The sequence below is a fragment of the Ostrinia furnacalis genome, unplaced genomic scaffold (genome assembly GCF_004193835.3).
Source record: "Ostrinia furnacalis isolate ACB-3 unplaced genomic scaffold, ASM419383v2 OfSCF0526, whole genome shotgun sequence".
In the NCBI taxonomy this organism is placed as follows: Eukaryota; Metazoa; Arthropoda; class Insecta; order Lepidoptera; family Crambidae; genus Ostrinia; species Ostrinia furnacalis.
In genome coordinates this window covers 373,173-386,554 of record NW_021130765.1, presented here as the reverse complement: position 1 = coordinate 386,554, position 13,382 = coordinate 373,173, and the positions used below count along the sequence as shown (strand labels likewise).

At 37.9% G+C, this 13,382-nt stretch overlaps 2 protein-coding genes across 2 annotated transcripts; both read right to left on the bottom strand.

Annotated features, from left to right (window-relative positions):
* Positions 1-3,234: 3,234 nt before the first annotated feature.
* Positions 3,235-9,213, bottom strand: LOC114366077 (CD63 antigen). The gene is made up of 5 exons (XM_028322859.1): positions 8,903-9,213; positions 8,639-8,827; positions 5,918-6,088; positions 4,068-4,313; positions 3,235-3,418 (listed from the first exon to the last, which is right to left on the bottom strand). Exons 1-5 carry the CDS (start codon positions 8,963-8,965, stop codon positions 3,350-3,352), a joined length of 738 nt encoding a protein of 245 aa, XP_028178660.1. The 5' UTR covers positions 8,966-9,213; the 3' UTR covers positions 3,235-3,349.
* A 182-nt stretch (positions 9,214-9,395) lies between these two features.
* Positions 9,396-12,801, bottom strand: LOC114366087 (tetraspanin-9). Its single transcript, XM_028322870.1, has 5 exons — positions 12,679-12,801; positions 12,383-12,571; positions 12,070-12,240; positions 11,557-11,766; positions 9,396-10,160 (listed from the first exon to the last, which is right to left on the bottom strand). Exons 1-5 carry the CDS (start codon positions 12,751-12,753, stop codon positions 10,089-10,091), a joined length of 717 nt encoding a protein of 238 aa, XP_028178671.1. The 5' UTR covers positions 12,754-12,801; the 3' UTR covers positions 9,396-10,088.
* Between the last annotated feature and the right edge of the window lie 581 nt (positions 12,802-13,382).

Genomic DNA, 13,382 nt, shown 5'->3' with positions numbered 1-13,382 from the left:
ATCGGCTACTACGTGGTACAGGTAAGTATGCTACCGCATCTTTTTTATATGATACTTTATTGCTGCCCGCATGAAGCGTTCCGTTGACACTTTTCTGGTGCCTACTGATATTGTTCACTAGGGAACTGCTGATATGAAGTGGCGTTCATATTCATATATTTATTTGCACACTAAGCGTACATAAAGGTATTCTAAAGGGGGCGTCCATAAATTACGTGAGGCTTTTAGGGGGGGGAGGGGGTCAACAAAAACCTCACCAAATCTCACGTGGGGGAGAGGGGGGGTCTCGGGAAATATCACGTATTTTTTTCACAAGAAATAGAGAAATAGAGTTTGCCAGAAAACTGGGTTAAATCTTAAGTAAAAAAATTGGCCAAGTGCGTGTCGTGCCACGCGCAGTGTAGGGTTCCTTAGTTGTCCGTCGTTATCACAATATATTTCAGAAGTAAGCAATTACTTCATCTAAAGTCACTTTTAATATTTTCTTCTAAGGATTTTTTATTAGAAATGAAATTTTATAATACATGAGTAAAACGACTATTACTCTTGAACTAACTGATCTATCTTAACCGCTATAGTTTTCCTTGAAAGTTCATAAAAAGCACTATAATCTTGAATTTTTCCAGATTTATCAAGCCAACAGTTTAGTTTTTAGCGGGGGGAACGCCCTACTCGGACAAAAATTGGCACTTTAAACTTTAACATTTAACAAACGGATCCCTAAATCGAAAAATGGTCTTAGAAACCCCTAAGCCATTTTAAAAGACCTATCCAACGATACCCCACACGATGGGGTAGAAGACGAAAAAAAAATCATCCCCACTACATGAAGGGGAAGCTACCATAATTTTTTTTTTTTTTCAAAATTTTATTCTACCGTTTTGTCGGCGTGATTAATATACATACCTCTACAAAATTACAGCTCCCTAGTGCCAATAGTTTCCAAGCAAAACCTCGGCCTCGGACAGACAGACAGCCAGACATATCGAAAATTCGAAACTATATTAAGGGTTCCTTGTCAGGACTAAAAAATGATATTTGTATGATAATAATGTCATTTTATTCTTCTATACAGTCTAAACAAATAAAACTAAAAATGCTTCCGTCTGCATGTGTGAATACTAAAATGCAGAATAAATGACGAAATTAAGAAAATTATAAAACAAGTTCTTTTTTTATCAAAATCGATTTTGCCAGATTATTAGTGATTTTGTAGAAAGGAACAATTAGACTAGGTACTTCTATAAAAAAACAATGTGACCCTAGTACTAACCGCTGTCACTACATGNGGGGGGAACGCCCTACTCGGACAAAAATTGGCACTTTAAACTTTAACATTTAACAAACGGATCCCTAAATCGAAAAATGGTCTTAGAAACCCCTAAGCCATTTTAAAAGACCTATCCAACGATACCCCACACGATGGGGTAGAAGACGAAAAAAAAATCATCCCCACTACATGAAGGGGAAGCTACCATAATTTTTTTTTTTTTTCAAAATTTTATTCTACCGTTTTGTCGGCGTGATTAATATACATACCTCTACAAAATTACAGCTCCCTAGTGCCAATAGTTTCCAAGCAAAACCTCGGCCTCGGACAGACAGACAGCCAGACATATCGAAAATTCGAAACTATATTAAGGGTTCCTTGTCAGGACTAAAAAATGATATTTGTATGATAATAATGTCATTTTATTCTTCTATACAGTCTAAACAAATAAAACTAAAAATGCTTCCGTCTGCATGTGTGAATACTAAAATGCAGAATAAATGACGAAATTAAGAAAATTATAAAACAAGTTCTTTTTTTATCAAAATCGATTTTGCCAGATTATTAGTGATTTTGTAGAAAGGAACAATTAGACTAGGTACTTCTATAAAAAAACAATGTGACCCTAGTACTAACCGCTGTCACTACATGTGTTTTCCTGGATCTATTCGTAATCAGTGGGCTTAGTGCGACTTTACACAATCGTCATCCGCTAGCGACTGTGTAAAAAATGACATACATTAAATGTATGATGATTGTACAGCGTCCCTAGCAGATACTTTCAAGAACTAAAATCTTTAACTTTATAGATCTTTTTGATGCACTCGTTAGCGACAACGTTAAAGCACACAAAAAAATGTTTCTCAGTTATATTACTCCAAAACTATTAAATTTCGGATTTTTTTTAATATCACGTGAGATTTGGGGGTGGGGGAGGGGGTCAGGCAAAATCTCACCAAATCTCACCAAGGGGGGCGGGGGGGTTGAAAAATAGCCAAAATTGTCTCACGTAATTTATGGACGCCCCCTTCTATACAGTCTAAACAAATAAAACTAAAAATGCTTCCGTCTGCATGTGTGAATACTAAAATGCAGAATAAATGACGAAATTAAGAAAATTATAAAACAAGTTCTTTTTTTATCAAAATCGATTTTGCCAGATTATTAGTGATTTTGTAGAAAGGAACAATTAGACTAGGTACTTCTATAAAAAAACAATGTGACCCTAGTACTAACCGCTGTCACTACATGTGTTTTCCTGGATCTATTCGTAATCAGTGGGCTTAGTGCGACTTTACACAATCGTCATCCGCTAGCGACTGTGTAAAAAATGACATACATTAAATGTATGATGATTGTACAGCGTCCCTAGCAGATACTTTCAAGAACTAAAATCTTTAACTTTATAGATCTTTTTGATGCACTCGTTAGCGACAACGTTAAAGCACACAAAAAAATGTTTCTCAGTTATATTACTCCAAAACTATTAAATTTCGGATTTTTTTTAATATCACGTGAGATTTGGGGGTGGGGGAGGGGGTCAGGCAAAATCTCACCAAATCTCACCAAGGGGGGCGGGGGGGTTGAAAAATAGCCAAAATTGTCTCACGTAATTTATGGACGCCCCCAAATACATATCAAACGTTTTTAAACAGCTACTAAGTCACCATTAGCCATTATTAGCCTCTAGAAGTCCTACTAGAAAAAACGCTTGGGCAATACCACCCACCTCAGATTGTAATCAACCGATTCAATATTAAAATTAGGCCACAGCATAGTAAGCGGGTCATCTCGCTTTTAAGCCTTAACCTTACTAGGTCATCGGTCCACCGGAATGAGAGGCCTAACTAATTCTATTATGATATTTGGATCTTACTACTAATATAAACCGAGTTTTTCGTGAATGACGACCAAAATAGAGCAGTGGCCAGAAAGTCAGTATCATGCCTTTTAAATAGTACGAATTAATTTGAACACAACATATTCAGGACTTTATTCCTCGTACATCATAACAATATTCTTACACTATACACGTACAAAGATAAATTAAGTAACGTCTAAATGCTTCTCTCCCACTCTTCAAGGATATGCTCCATGCTCCTCCCTTGACATCTTGGCTAGCCATACAGCTCCAACCACCGCTAATGCCTGAAAAATAATATTTTTATGTTAATTTTGATTTCAAGTAGTGGTGCACAGCAACTCTATCGTCTACCAAAGTCCAAGGATGTTAGGGAACTCGAACTTTTGTTCTCAGTTAGATTAGGAATTGCTAGCTCAACCTGATTCTCTGGAAATATTACGAAATATAATTTTAGGGCGATTTCCAATTCAGCACTCCCAGATCTTAGTGTTGCAAGTTTCAAGTGTACCGCTGCATGGTAAAAGAAGTAAAAATCATTGGATCAAAAGCATAAAGTAGGCCAAAATACTAGCTGTTCCTGCGACTTTGTACGCGTGAACATAGTTTGAATAAACCGTTTCCGGTTATTGCAACATTTTTCTTTACTATTCCACCCTTATTACCTATAGGGTGATGTTATACAGTGTGTCCGGTCATGTAGTGGTCAAACTTTAAGGGCGCCCTTAGAGTTTGATCACTACATACCCGGACACATTGTATAGCCTAGAGCCTTCCTGGATAAATGGGCTATCCAACATAAAAAATAATATTTCATAGTTCCTGTCCTGAGACTATCACGTTCAAGCGAACAAAGAAACTCTTCAGCTTTACAATATTAGTAAGTATAGATTGTGTTTTTAATTCAACCAAAAAACTTTCTATCCCCAGACCCACCTGTAAAAGGACCAAAAAGATGCCAGCAAGGCCTATAGAACCAGCATGGGACTGCACCCACGCGCCGAAGGCAGTTGAGCAGCCTTCGGTGCGGAGCGTCGGCGCGGGAGTCGCCATAGTGCAGTTGAAAACCGTGATGGTCCCGAAGGGGAACTGACAACAGCTGAGGGGAAGCCCCTGGTCCGTATTCGCGGTCCCAAGCGGTGCGAGCCAGTCGCTTGCATTGTTCACACCGCAACATGAGAACTGAAACATGTGGAAAAGAAGAGTTGGAGTAAAAGTAGGTAAGTACTTAAGATAATACGAAAATATAATTATCGTCGTGTTTAAAAATTTCCGTGTTGGAAGATACGGCATGTGCATGTATTTATGTTACCCAATTAGTTTTTTATTTTTTTAGATTATTTTTTTATTGTGTTTTATAAGTAGGCTTTTAAAAAGCGCTTTCACAGTCACGTCATTCTGGACCAAGTCGTGCGTGTGCAGCTGCATGGTCTCGAACAGCTGCTTATATAGTCTTCTTATTGCTCTTGAGCTGAATTGGAATAGGAACATGGCGAATACTCACGTCTTCCTGGACTTTGTCCCAAAACCGGGTGACCACCACTTTATGCGTGTAGAGCTGCATGTTCTTAAACAGTTGCTTCTACCGCCTCTATGTTGCTCTTGCGATCATACCAGGTATCGCGTCGTCTTGGAATAAGAACATGGCCACTCTCCATCATACTTCCAATACTCACATCTTCCTGGACCTCGTCCCAAAACCGGGTGACCACCACTTTATGCGTGTAGAGCTGCATGTTCTTAAACAGCTGCTTCTACAGCCTTCTTATTGCTCTTGAGCCCCTACCAGGCATCACGTCGACTTGGGATAGGAACAAGCCACTTTCCGGCAAACTCCCAATACTCACGTCTTCCTGGATCTCGTCCCACAGCCTGATGACCACCACGTCATACGAATAGAGCTGCATGGACTTAAACAGCTGCTTCTACCGTCTCTGTGTCGCTCTTGAGCTCCCACCAGGTGTCACGTCCTCTTGGAATAAGAACATGGCCACACTCCATCATACTTCCAATACCACGTCTTCCTGGACCTCGTCCCACAGCCTGGTGACCACCACTTTATGCGTGTAGAGCTGCATGTTCTTAAACAGTTGCTTCTACCGCCTCTATGTTGCTCTTGAGCTCATACCAGGCATCACGTCCTCTTGGAATAGGATCAAAGCCTCTCCCCGGCGAACTCTCAATACTCACGTCTTCCTGGGTCTCGTCCCACAGCCTGGTGACCACTACTTTATGCGTGTAGAGCTAAATGTCTTGAACAGCTGTTTCTACAACCTCCTTTTGCTCTTGAGCTCATACCAGGGATCACGTCTACTTGAAATAGGAACAAGGCCACTCCCGGCGAGCTCCCGATACTCGCGTCATTCTGAACCTCGTCCCACAGCCTGGTGACCAGTTGACCACCAAGTCGTGCGTATAAAGCTGCATGATCTCGAACTCGCTTCTACAGCCTTTTATTGCTCTTGACATCACATCCTCTTGACATAGGATCAAATCAAAGACTCTCCGGCAAACTCTTAATACTCACGTCTTCGTGGACCTTGTCTTAAATCCTGGCGACCACGTCGTGTGTATAGAGCCGCATGGTCTCGAACAGCTACTTCTACAGCCTCGAATTGGAATAGGAACGTGGCGAATACTCACGTCTTCCTAGACCTCGTCCCACAGCCTGGTGACCACCGTATCGTGCGTATACAGCTGCATGGTCTCGAACAGCTGTATACACCGCCTCTATGTTGCTACCAGGGATCACATAGAATTTGAATAGGAACATGGCGAATACTCACGTCTTCCTGGACCTCGTCCCACAGCCTGGTGACCACCACATCGTGCGTATACAGCTGCATGGTCTCGTACAGCTGTTTCTGCACCAGCGCCTCCGCGTTGCCCTTCAGAGCATACCCGGCGATGCACGCCGACAGTTGGAATATGAACATGCACACCATTGCTCCGGCGAACTGGGTAATTTAAAACCATCATTAGTTTTTGTTGAAAATGTAACTCTTTAAAGCTCTATAAAGATAATTTTAGTCGTAGTTTCGTAAGAGCTAACGGAATATTTTTTGTAAATCCACGCAAATTTAAGCACGCATGGATCACGTGTTATACTGCTAAATATTTAAAGACTAGATAAATGAAAACGTTTTTTCAAATTTTTACTTCGTCTTTGGGGCATTCATTCTCACTCAAGCTTTGGGCGAAGCAGAAAATAGAGTCTAGGTACTTTAATTTCCTGTTTAAAGTTGATATTCCTATGATCTTCTCAATTTTGTTCAGTACATAAAACAAAAATGGAACTTGTTTTAATGTATTCGAATACGTTGGATGTTGAAATTTAGAAAAAACTAAATTTTGAACTTAATTTCCTCAAATTAACCCTTCATTTGATTTTGTTCACTGGGATGAACATTCAATTGAAAAAAATAATATGCCGAGTGCATACGTCTTAAATTCTAGTAAGTTTTTTTTTTCACTAGAAAATATACTTAAGTTTTGGTAGAAAAATATTTTTATGTGCTTAGTCACAGTCTGAAAGTGTTAATTTTAGCCAAAATGCCGGCCATAGCGAAGACCAGGCTTTAGTGTCAAGGTGTTTATTCAAGCTTTACATATTTTTTATTATAATTGAGTAATGACAGTGGTTTTAACGTATTGCATAGTGTTCATGCTTAATAACTTGATTGATTTACAATGCTCATTTTATAAATAAGCCATGTTATACCAGGTCAAAGTCGAGTGTTCATCCCAGTGAACATTGCCAAATTACTAATAATCTTTGATTGTTCATCCCAGTGAACGTTGTCAAATAGGCTATGAAACGTTTATTTTTGCTTAATTTTATTCCAGCGGACTAATTTCTTTATTTAGAGTAATTTTTTATTTTGTTTGGGATGTTGGCAGCTTAATACTGTATATTGCATTAAATGTAATATCAGAATAATGTTTTGTTATTGGTAAAAGTGGACATAATTGTTTTCTAAATTTTCATGCAAAATATATGCATATTTTAATTTAGCGGTTGTTTGTAGATTCAAAGTTTGTAGTTCCAATGAATATTTTTGATTAAAATAATTTTTACTTTTTTATTTAAACCCTGAAGAATATATTTTATAAATGTGGGAGCTGTTTTTTTATTATTTAGTGCGACTTGTCCACTTTTAAGTTACATGAACAAAAAAATATGATTTTTTTCTTTAAAAACATTAAACATTGTTTTACCTCAACGATCGCACAAAATTGTATGGTAATAGTTACTTTCTTACTATTTTGTGCACCAAAAAGCGTTTAATAATATAAATTTTACTTTTTATATGAATATTGTTTTAATTTAATGCCGCTACCCTAAATTGGCAATGTTCACCCCAATGAACAGTTAAAATTCTCCATATATTTGGCAGTGTTCATCGGGATGAACATTGTTTTTTTTCTATTTGGTGAAGTTCCGATTTTTTATATATTTTTTTCTGACCTATAAATAACCCTAAGAACATAAATCCGACGATGTATTTTTATTTTTTGATAAATAATGAGTCTGCCAAATTAAGGGTTAACAAGAATTTGCATTCTCGAGAACGTGAATGCAAATTCCATACAGGTTGTTTAAAATAAAACTAATGCAAGGACACAAGTCATGGTTTTATAGTCTTGTTTTTAAATATGAAAACGTGATAGTAGATATATGTCTAGTCGAGTATGTGCAGTACTTTGCATGACTTACAATACTCATAAACGCTAAAATTATGGGAAAATCTGTTTCTGTTTACTGTGTACTAAACTGTATGTTACGTCAAAGTTTTAAAAGAGCATGTTTACGATCATGTAAAGGTCAACAGTTTACATAATAAGGAAGATCATTATTTCGTCATTTTTATCTTAAGACTCTAGATTTAGGAATATTGTTTGATTTCTGATATTTTAATTTAGTTTTCCTTTATCTTGGGTACCTAAGTAGTAGTATTAGTAACTCCTAGTACGTTCTAGAGACGGAAATATCTTGCAGTTTGCATGACGGTCAATGAGAGCTATTTGTATTGGTCCTACTAAGATACAGTGGCCTACAAACGATTAAACTAACGTGTGATCGTAACTACATGCGGTTAGTTATGCTAGAGTTGCGAAAATATTTAAAATATGATGTATTTTTAATAGGTATCTAAGTACCTAGTCTAATTATTGCAATGCAAGATGCCGCAGTGTCTATAGACATTAGGTATCATGTTTGGAACCCTATCAATATTTTTTACTAGCTTATCATATCACCGGTCTGTGTCATCAGAACACTTTCATGAAAACACTCTGCAACAATAATTCTCATTAGATCAAAACGGAGATACTAATTTGCCACATTGCTTTATCATTTGATAACAGAACAAATAGTAAGTGTACCTACAATTATTTAAAATAGATAACTGACATTTCGTCAAAGACATAAATAGGACGGTGTCTGGGACCGAATCGAATCAGAATAGTTTTCATGCCAAAGCAAATACTTTTCATAACTGACTTACCGCCATGATCATCAGGTAGTTCTCTTTGAAGGCGCCATAGAATCCGAAGAAGGCGATGATGAATATGATGACTCCTGTCGCGATGCAGAAAGCAGGCAGAGAGAAGAATCTCTCAGACAGCAGCTCGTGGTATCCATTGTAAGCACTTTGTACTGAACTGCCAACGGCGAGTATAATGATGCCTGTTATCTGAAAACACCGTCACAGCCACATGACTAAACCGCCATATATGAAACTCAAACGCACACTACACAAACGACTTACCAGAAACAGAAAATTTATTGTCACTAACGTGTATTTCACTGTTGTAAATATTTTCGATAGCATTTTGATTTTATTGTTTCACCGTGCGGAGCGAGCCGAGCGTTCTCGCTCAAATGTTAACAACGTATAGTTTTAGCTTTAGATATTTTTATCGCTGTGCATTAATCTTGATAAGGAAAACAAGCGGATTTATCTCTCGAGGCTCCTGTCGTGTGATTCACGTCAATTTCACCTCAAATCGATCGGCAAAATATCTAGCACAGATATTATTAGGCAGATTCGTTTGTATTTTTATCATTGGAATACTTATTAACTGAACGAAAGTGGTACTGCGCAGGTGTTGTTATCATTCCAGCGGTACCTACCTGCTATCAACTACTGCGTATCGTCCTCTTATCAGGCCATACATTCAAGTATCGGAAATCTGTCTCATATTTGGAAATTTTATTTAAATAAGAATGGATTATGTAGAAAATAAGTGAAACTACAAAGAAATCTAACAATTTTTCTTTATTAACAAAAAAATATTTTAAAAATACAAATGCCATCTCACATAACTTGTTATCGCTCTATTTCTCTATTCTTCTTTTATTTTGCAATTACGGGTAAATGAACAAAGTATGATTATGTACGATATCAAAGTACCTACTTATCATTGCGTATCTATACAATAATACATATACGAGTAGATACCCGTTTGGTCAACTTCATAATTATTTTCTTTGTTATTTTATTTATACAGAATGTCCCAAAAATCAGGTTAAATTTTATATGAACATTTATTATGAGTTTAGTCAACCTTTTAAACTATACCCACATTTCCAGGTTTACCTTCAAACCTTGGCTTTAACCAAGGTCTCGGTAATGTAGTTTGGACAATTAAGATAACTAGCGTATAATTTTTCTTAAACTACCTAATTAACCAACTTAACAACGCATGAATAATTAATGACATTGCTCTAAGTACTCGTATAATGGTGTATAAAACTAATTTCTATTTCAAACTAGAATACATCTTATCTCCATTTCCACTTCAGGGATGTAACTAGGAATTTTGCAAATTTTTCACTGTCCCAAAAAACATATGTACCTACATTATTTTCAAAAAGTTAACTTCAAACTTAATTATTTACACATTCGGGCACTCATGCTTATATCTACTTAATTTAACGTGACATCCATCTCTTCATGATTCGAGCTCTACCTCTTCGAACTTGGACCGGTATGCTAACCAGCCAGACGCCAACACTATGAGTACCTGCGAATTCACATTTTATTATGAGATCAAATTCGTTCGTTCGTTTCAGCCGAATGACGTCCTCTGATGGACAAAGGCCTCTCCCAAGGATTTCCACAAAGACCGGTCCTGAAACGCCCGCATCCAGGCACCTCCCGCAACCTTCACCAGATCGTCGGTCTACCTAGTGGGAGGCCTGCCCACACTACGCTTTCCGGCTCGTGGTCGCCACTGGCGCCATTTTAGCAATTCTGATCAAATTATAAAAGGCCAAAGGTGCAAGTTCGTAGCCGACTCTACATAGCAGCAGACGACATATTGTGTCGCTTCGACATTCTACTTTCTATGTATTTCTATGAAATAGGCCTTTCGATTGTCGCTAGCGACGGATGCTATTTCATAGAAACCATAACCAGTAGTGTCGCGATGACACTTTGTCTGCTGCTGCTGTGTGGAGTCGGTTATAAACTTGCACCTTTATGCATACGTTTATGTTTACAACTCGGAGGCATACCTTAAATCAAATCAAATCCATTTATTTGCTTGATAAGCGGTACAGAAGATGATAAAAGAAAATAGTTCGCACAAATCATCTCAACTGGCATACCAGGTATGCGTTACATAAACGTACACTAAAAATATTAATAGATTTGCTCTCCCTAAGCCTCCAACCTGCAACCTCAGAGTCGAATACTTACTTACCACTAGCCGCTAGGGGTGCCCCAGCCGTTCCTTAATTTTATAACTGTACTTACTTAGGTATACCTTAAATTAAAATTGCCTTGGCCTTTGTAGGGCATTCCAATATTAGCAACAAACGGAAATACTGCAAACTGCAAAGCATGTTGAGGATGGTGATATCATTAAAGGAACTATTAGGCAGGAATTTCATCTAACAACTTTAGTCGACGAGGCCGTGTGCTATCTTCAATTTTCCTAGCAACAGCTGAACAGCAGCCTTGATTACAATACAAAAGGCATAATTTACATTTAAGTCAGACACTTTTTGAGCATACAATTTAAATACTTGACAAGCAATTAAGTAGTTGCGAAAACACAGCTGCCCCTAGGCAAAGTTTAAACATTTGTGATCAACTTCGTGAACATTTTACAAAATTTCGTTAATGAAGGACCTACGTATAAAAAGTAGGACTTAATAACAGAAATGACCTTAGGTACAACCTTTAGGCCTGCTGAAAGAGGCTTACCAAGTTAGCATTCTATGTATGAAATTGTATACCCACCAGTCGCGGAGGCAGCTAATGGGCTATGTGGGGCTCCCCTTACCTGAAGGATGGGACTACCCAATACAAACCTGACTGTTTCCACGATAAGCCATATGAGCCGCCATTGACTGTGTTTGAAACATGGACTATGGGCTTGGATATGTACAGATGTAAAGGTCTGAATACTTCACCTGTATCACCATAACAGGCAGCGCGATGTAAGCCATGACGTGCGCGTTGTGGCTGAGCCACTCGCCTAGTACGCTGGCGCAGCCCGTCATGTACGCGTTGTTGGTGGTGCACTCAAAGGGCGAGATGGTGCCGAAATCGATGAGGCAGCAGCTCACGGGTAGGCGGTTTTGTGGCCAATCATGGCGCCCGGCCACGCCGCAGCATTCAAACTTTAAGAAGTGAGAAACAAATTAATATGTGCCTGATGAATCCTCATCATAGATCACGTTATTACTGGGGGAGTGGGGGACTTATTTAACGTACTTATGAACAACGGATTGAAGTCCGTTTCATAATCTACTAAGAAGGTGTAATAGAATAAATAACACTCATTGGATAATGGAGGAGTAGGGGAATGATTCTACTGCTCAAATGCAACATCTCACCCAACCATTCATTCATAACTTTTGAGATCATTTCAGTTTGTGTAAAAAAAACTTAACTTTTAGCCTCTTTCGTAGTGTACAACTCACCCCAATTTGCAAATTATCCCACAAAATGGCCACCTCCCGCCGATTTTCATACTGCTGCAAAGAACTAAGCATCGTCGTCCTGATTTCTGATGATGCGTCATTCCTTAACCCAAAGCTTGTTATTACTATTGCCATTTCGAACACCAGAATAACCAATGTCAGAATTACGTACTGAAACAAAAATGCATTCTGAGAACACTGAACTCCTGATAATATTTTGTGGGCAATTTAAATATGTCATAGATCGTCGAAATTGCAGTTTATGAAACTGACGTTAAATATTTTTCAGATGTTTCATAAATCACATACTAACCACAAGAATGAAGTAAAACTGTTCCGAATAAGCGCAATAGAACCCGAGAACAGACGTAACGAGAATTATTGCGCCTGTAGCAATCACGAAGCTTGGCAACGAAAAGAACCGCTGCGTTATGAACTCTTCATATTCTTGGTATACCAGCAGCACTGCTATACCTAATGCCAGGAGCATCAGACCAGTGAGCTGTAAAAATCACATCTTAATTCATTTTCTTTTTAGTCACAAATGTAAACCAGTTTCAATAAGCACCAACTATTTCACTAATTCACTAAGGTAGAGCTTCTTCTTACCAGAAATAACACATTTACACCTGCTAAACAATATCTCACAGATTTCAAAAACTTTGGTACTCTTAGTTTAAACATATTGGTCAAGTGACTATTTTCGTCGGCACTGATAGGCAAACTGAAAATTGAGATGACTTATCTCTGGTAGAGTTCATATCTTCGATATCATGACATATCGATCTAATCTACTTCATGCAAACGTTAGATCTTCCAAAGAAAAACAACATAGTTTTTACAATGTTTTATGTACATTATATGATGATGCATTGGTGGGTGCTTACTACTTATCATGCATAAGTGGGGTACCGTATCTTACCTAAATAACAACTTACATTCAGTAGGTAAGTAGGTTATGTAGGTATATGTTATAAATAAATTAAGAAACTTCCTATTGACGTTATTAAGATCATCTTACGTACATACAATATAGCAAGGCTCCAAGACATGCTAATAAAAAAAAATGAAATCCGTCCAGCAATTTTCGAGTTTATTCGTTACAAACATACGAAATTTCAAATCTTTCCTCAAATATTAGAAAGCTATTAGATATTAAGTAGCCCGCGACTTCGTATGAGTAAAAATCGTTTGAATATTATTTTTCCAGTTTTCGTAACATTTTTCATTGATACTCTGCTCCTATTGGTTGTCTCGTACCGTGTTCGTGGTAGAGCGTGGTAGTGGCCTTCCAGATTTCATGACAAATGCGC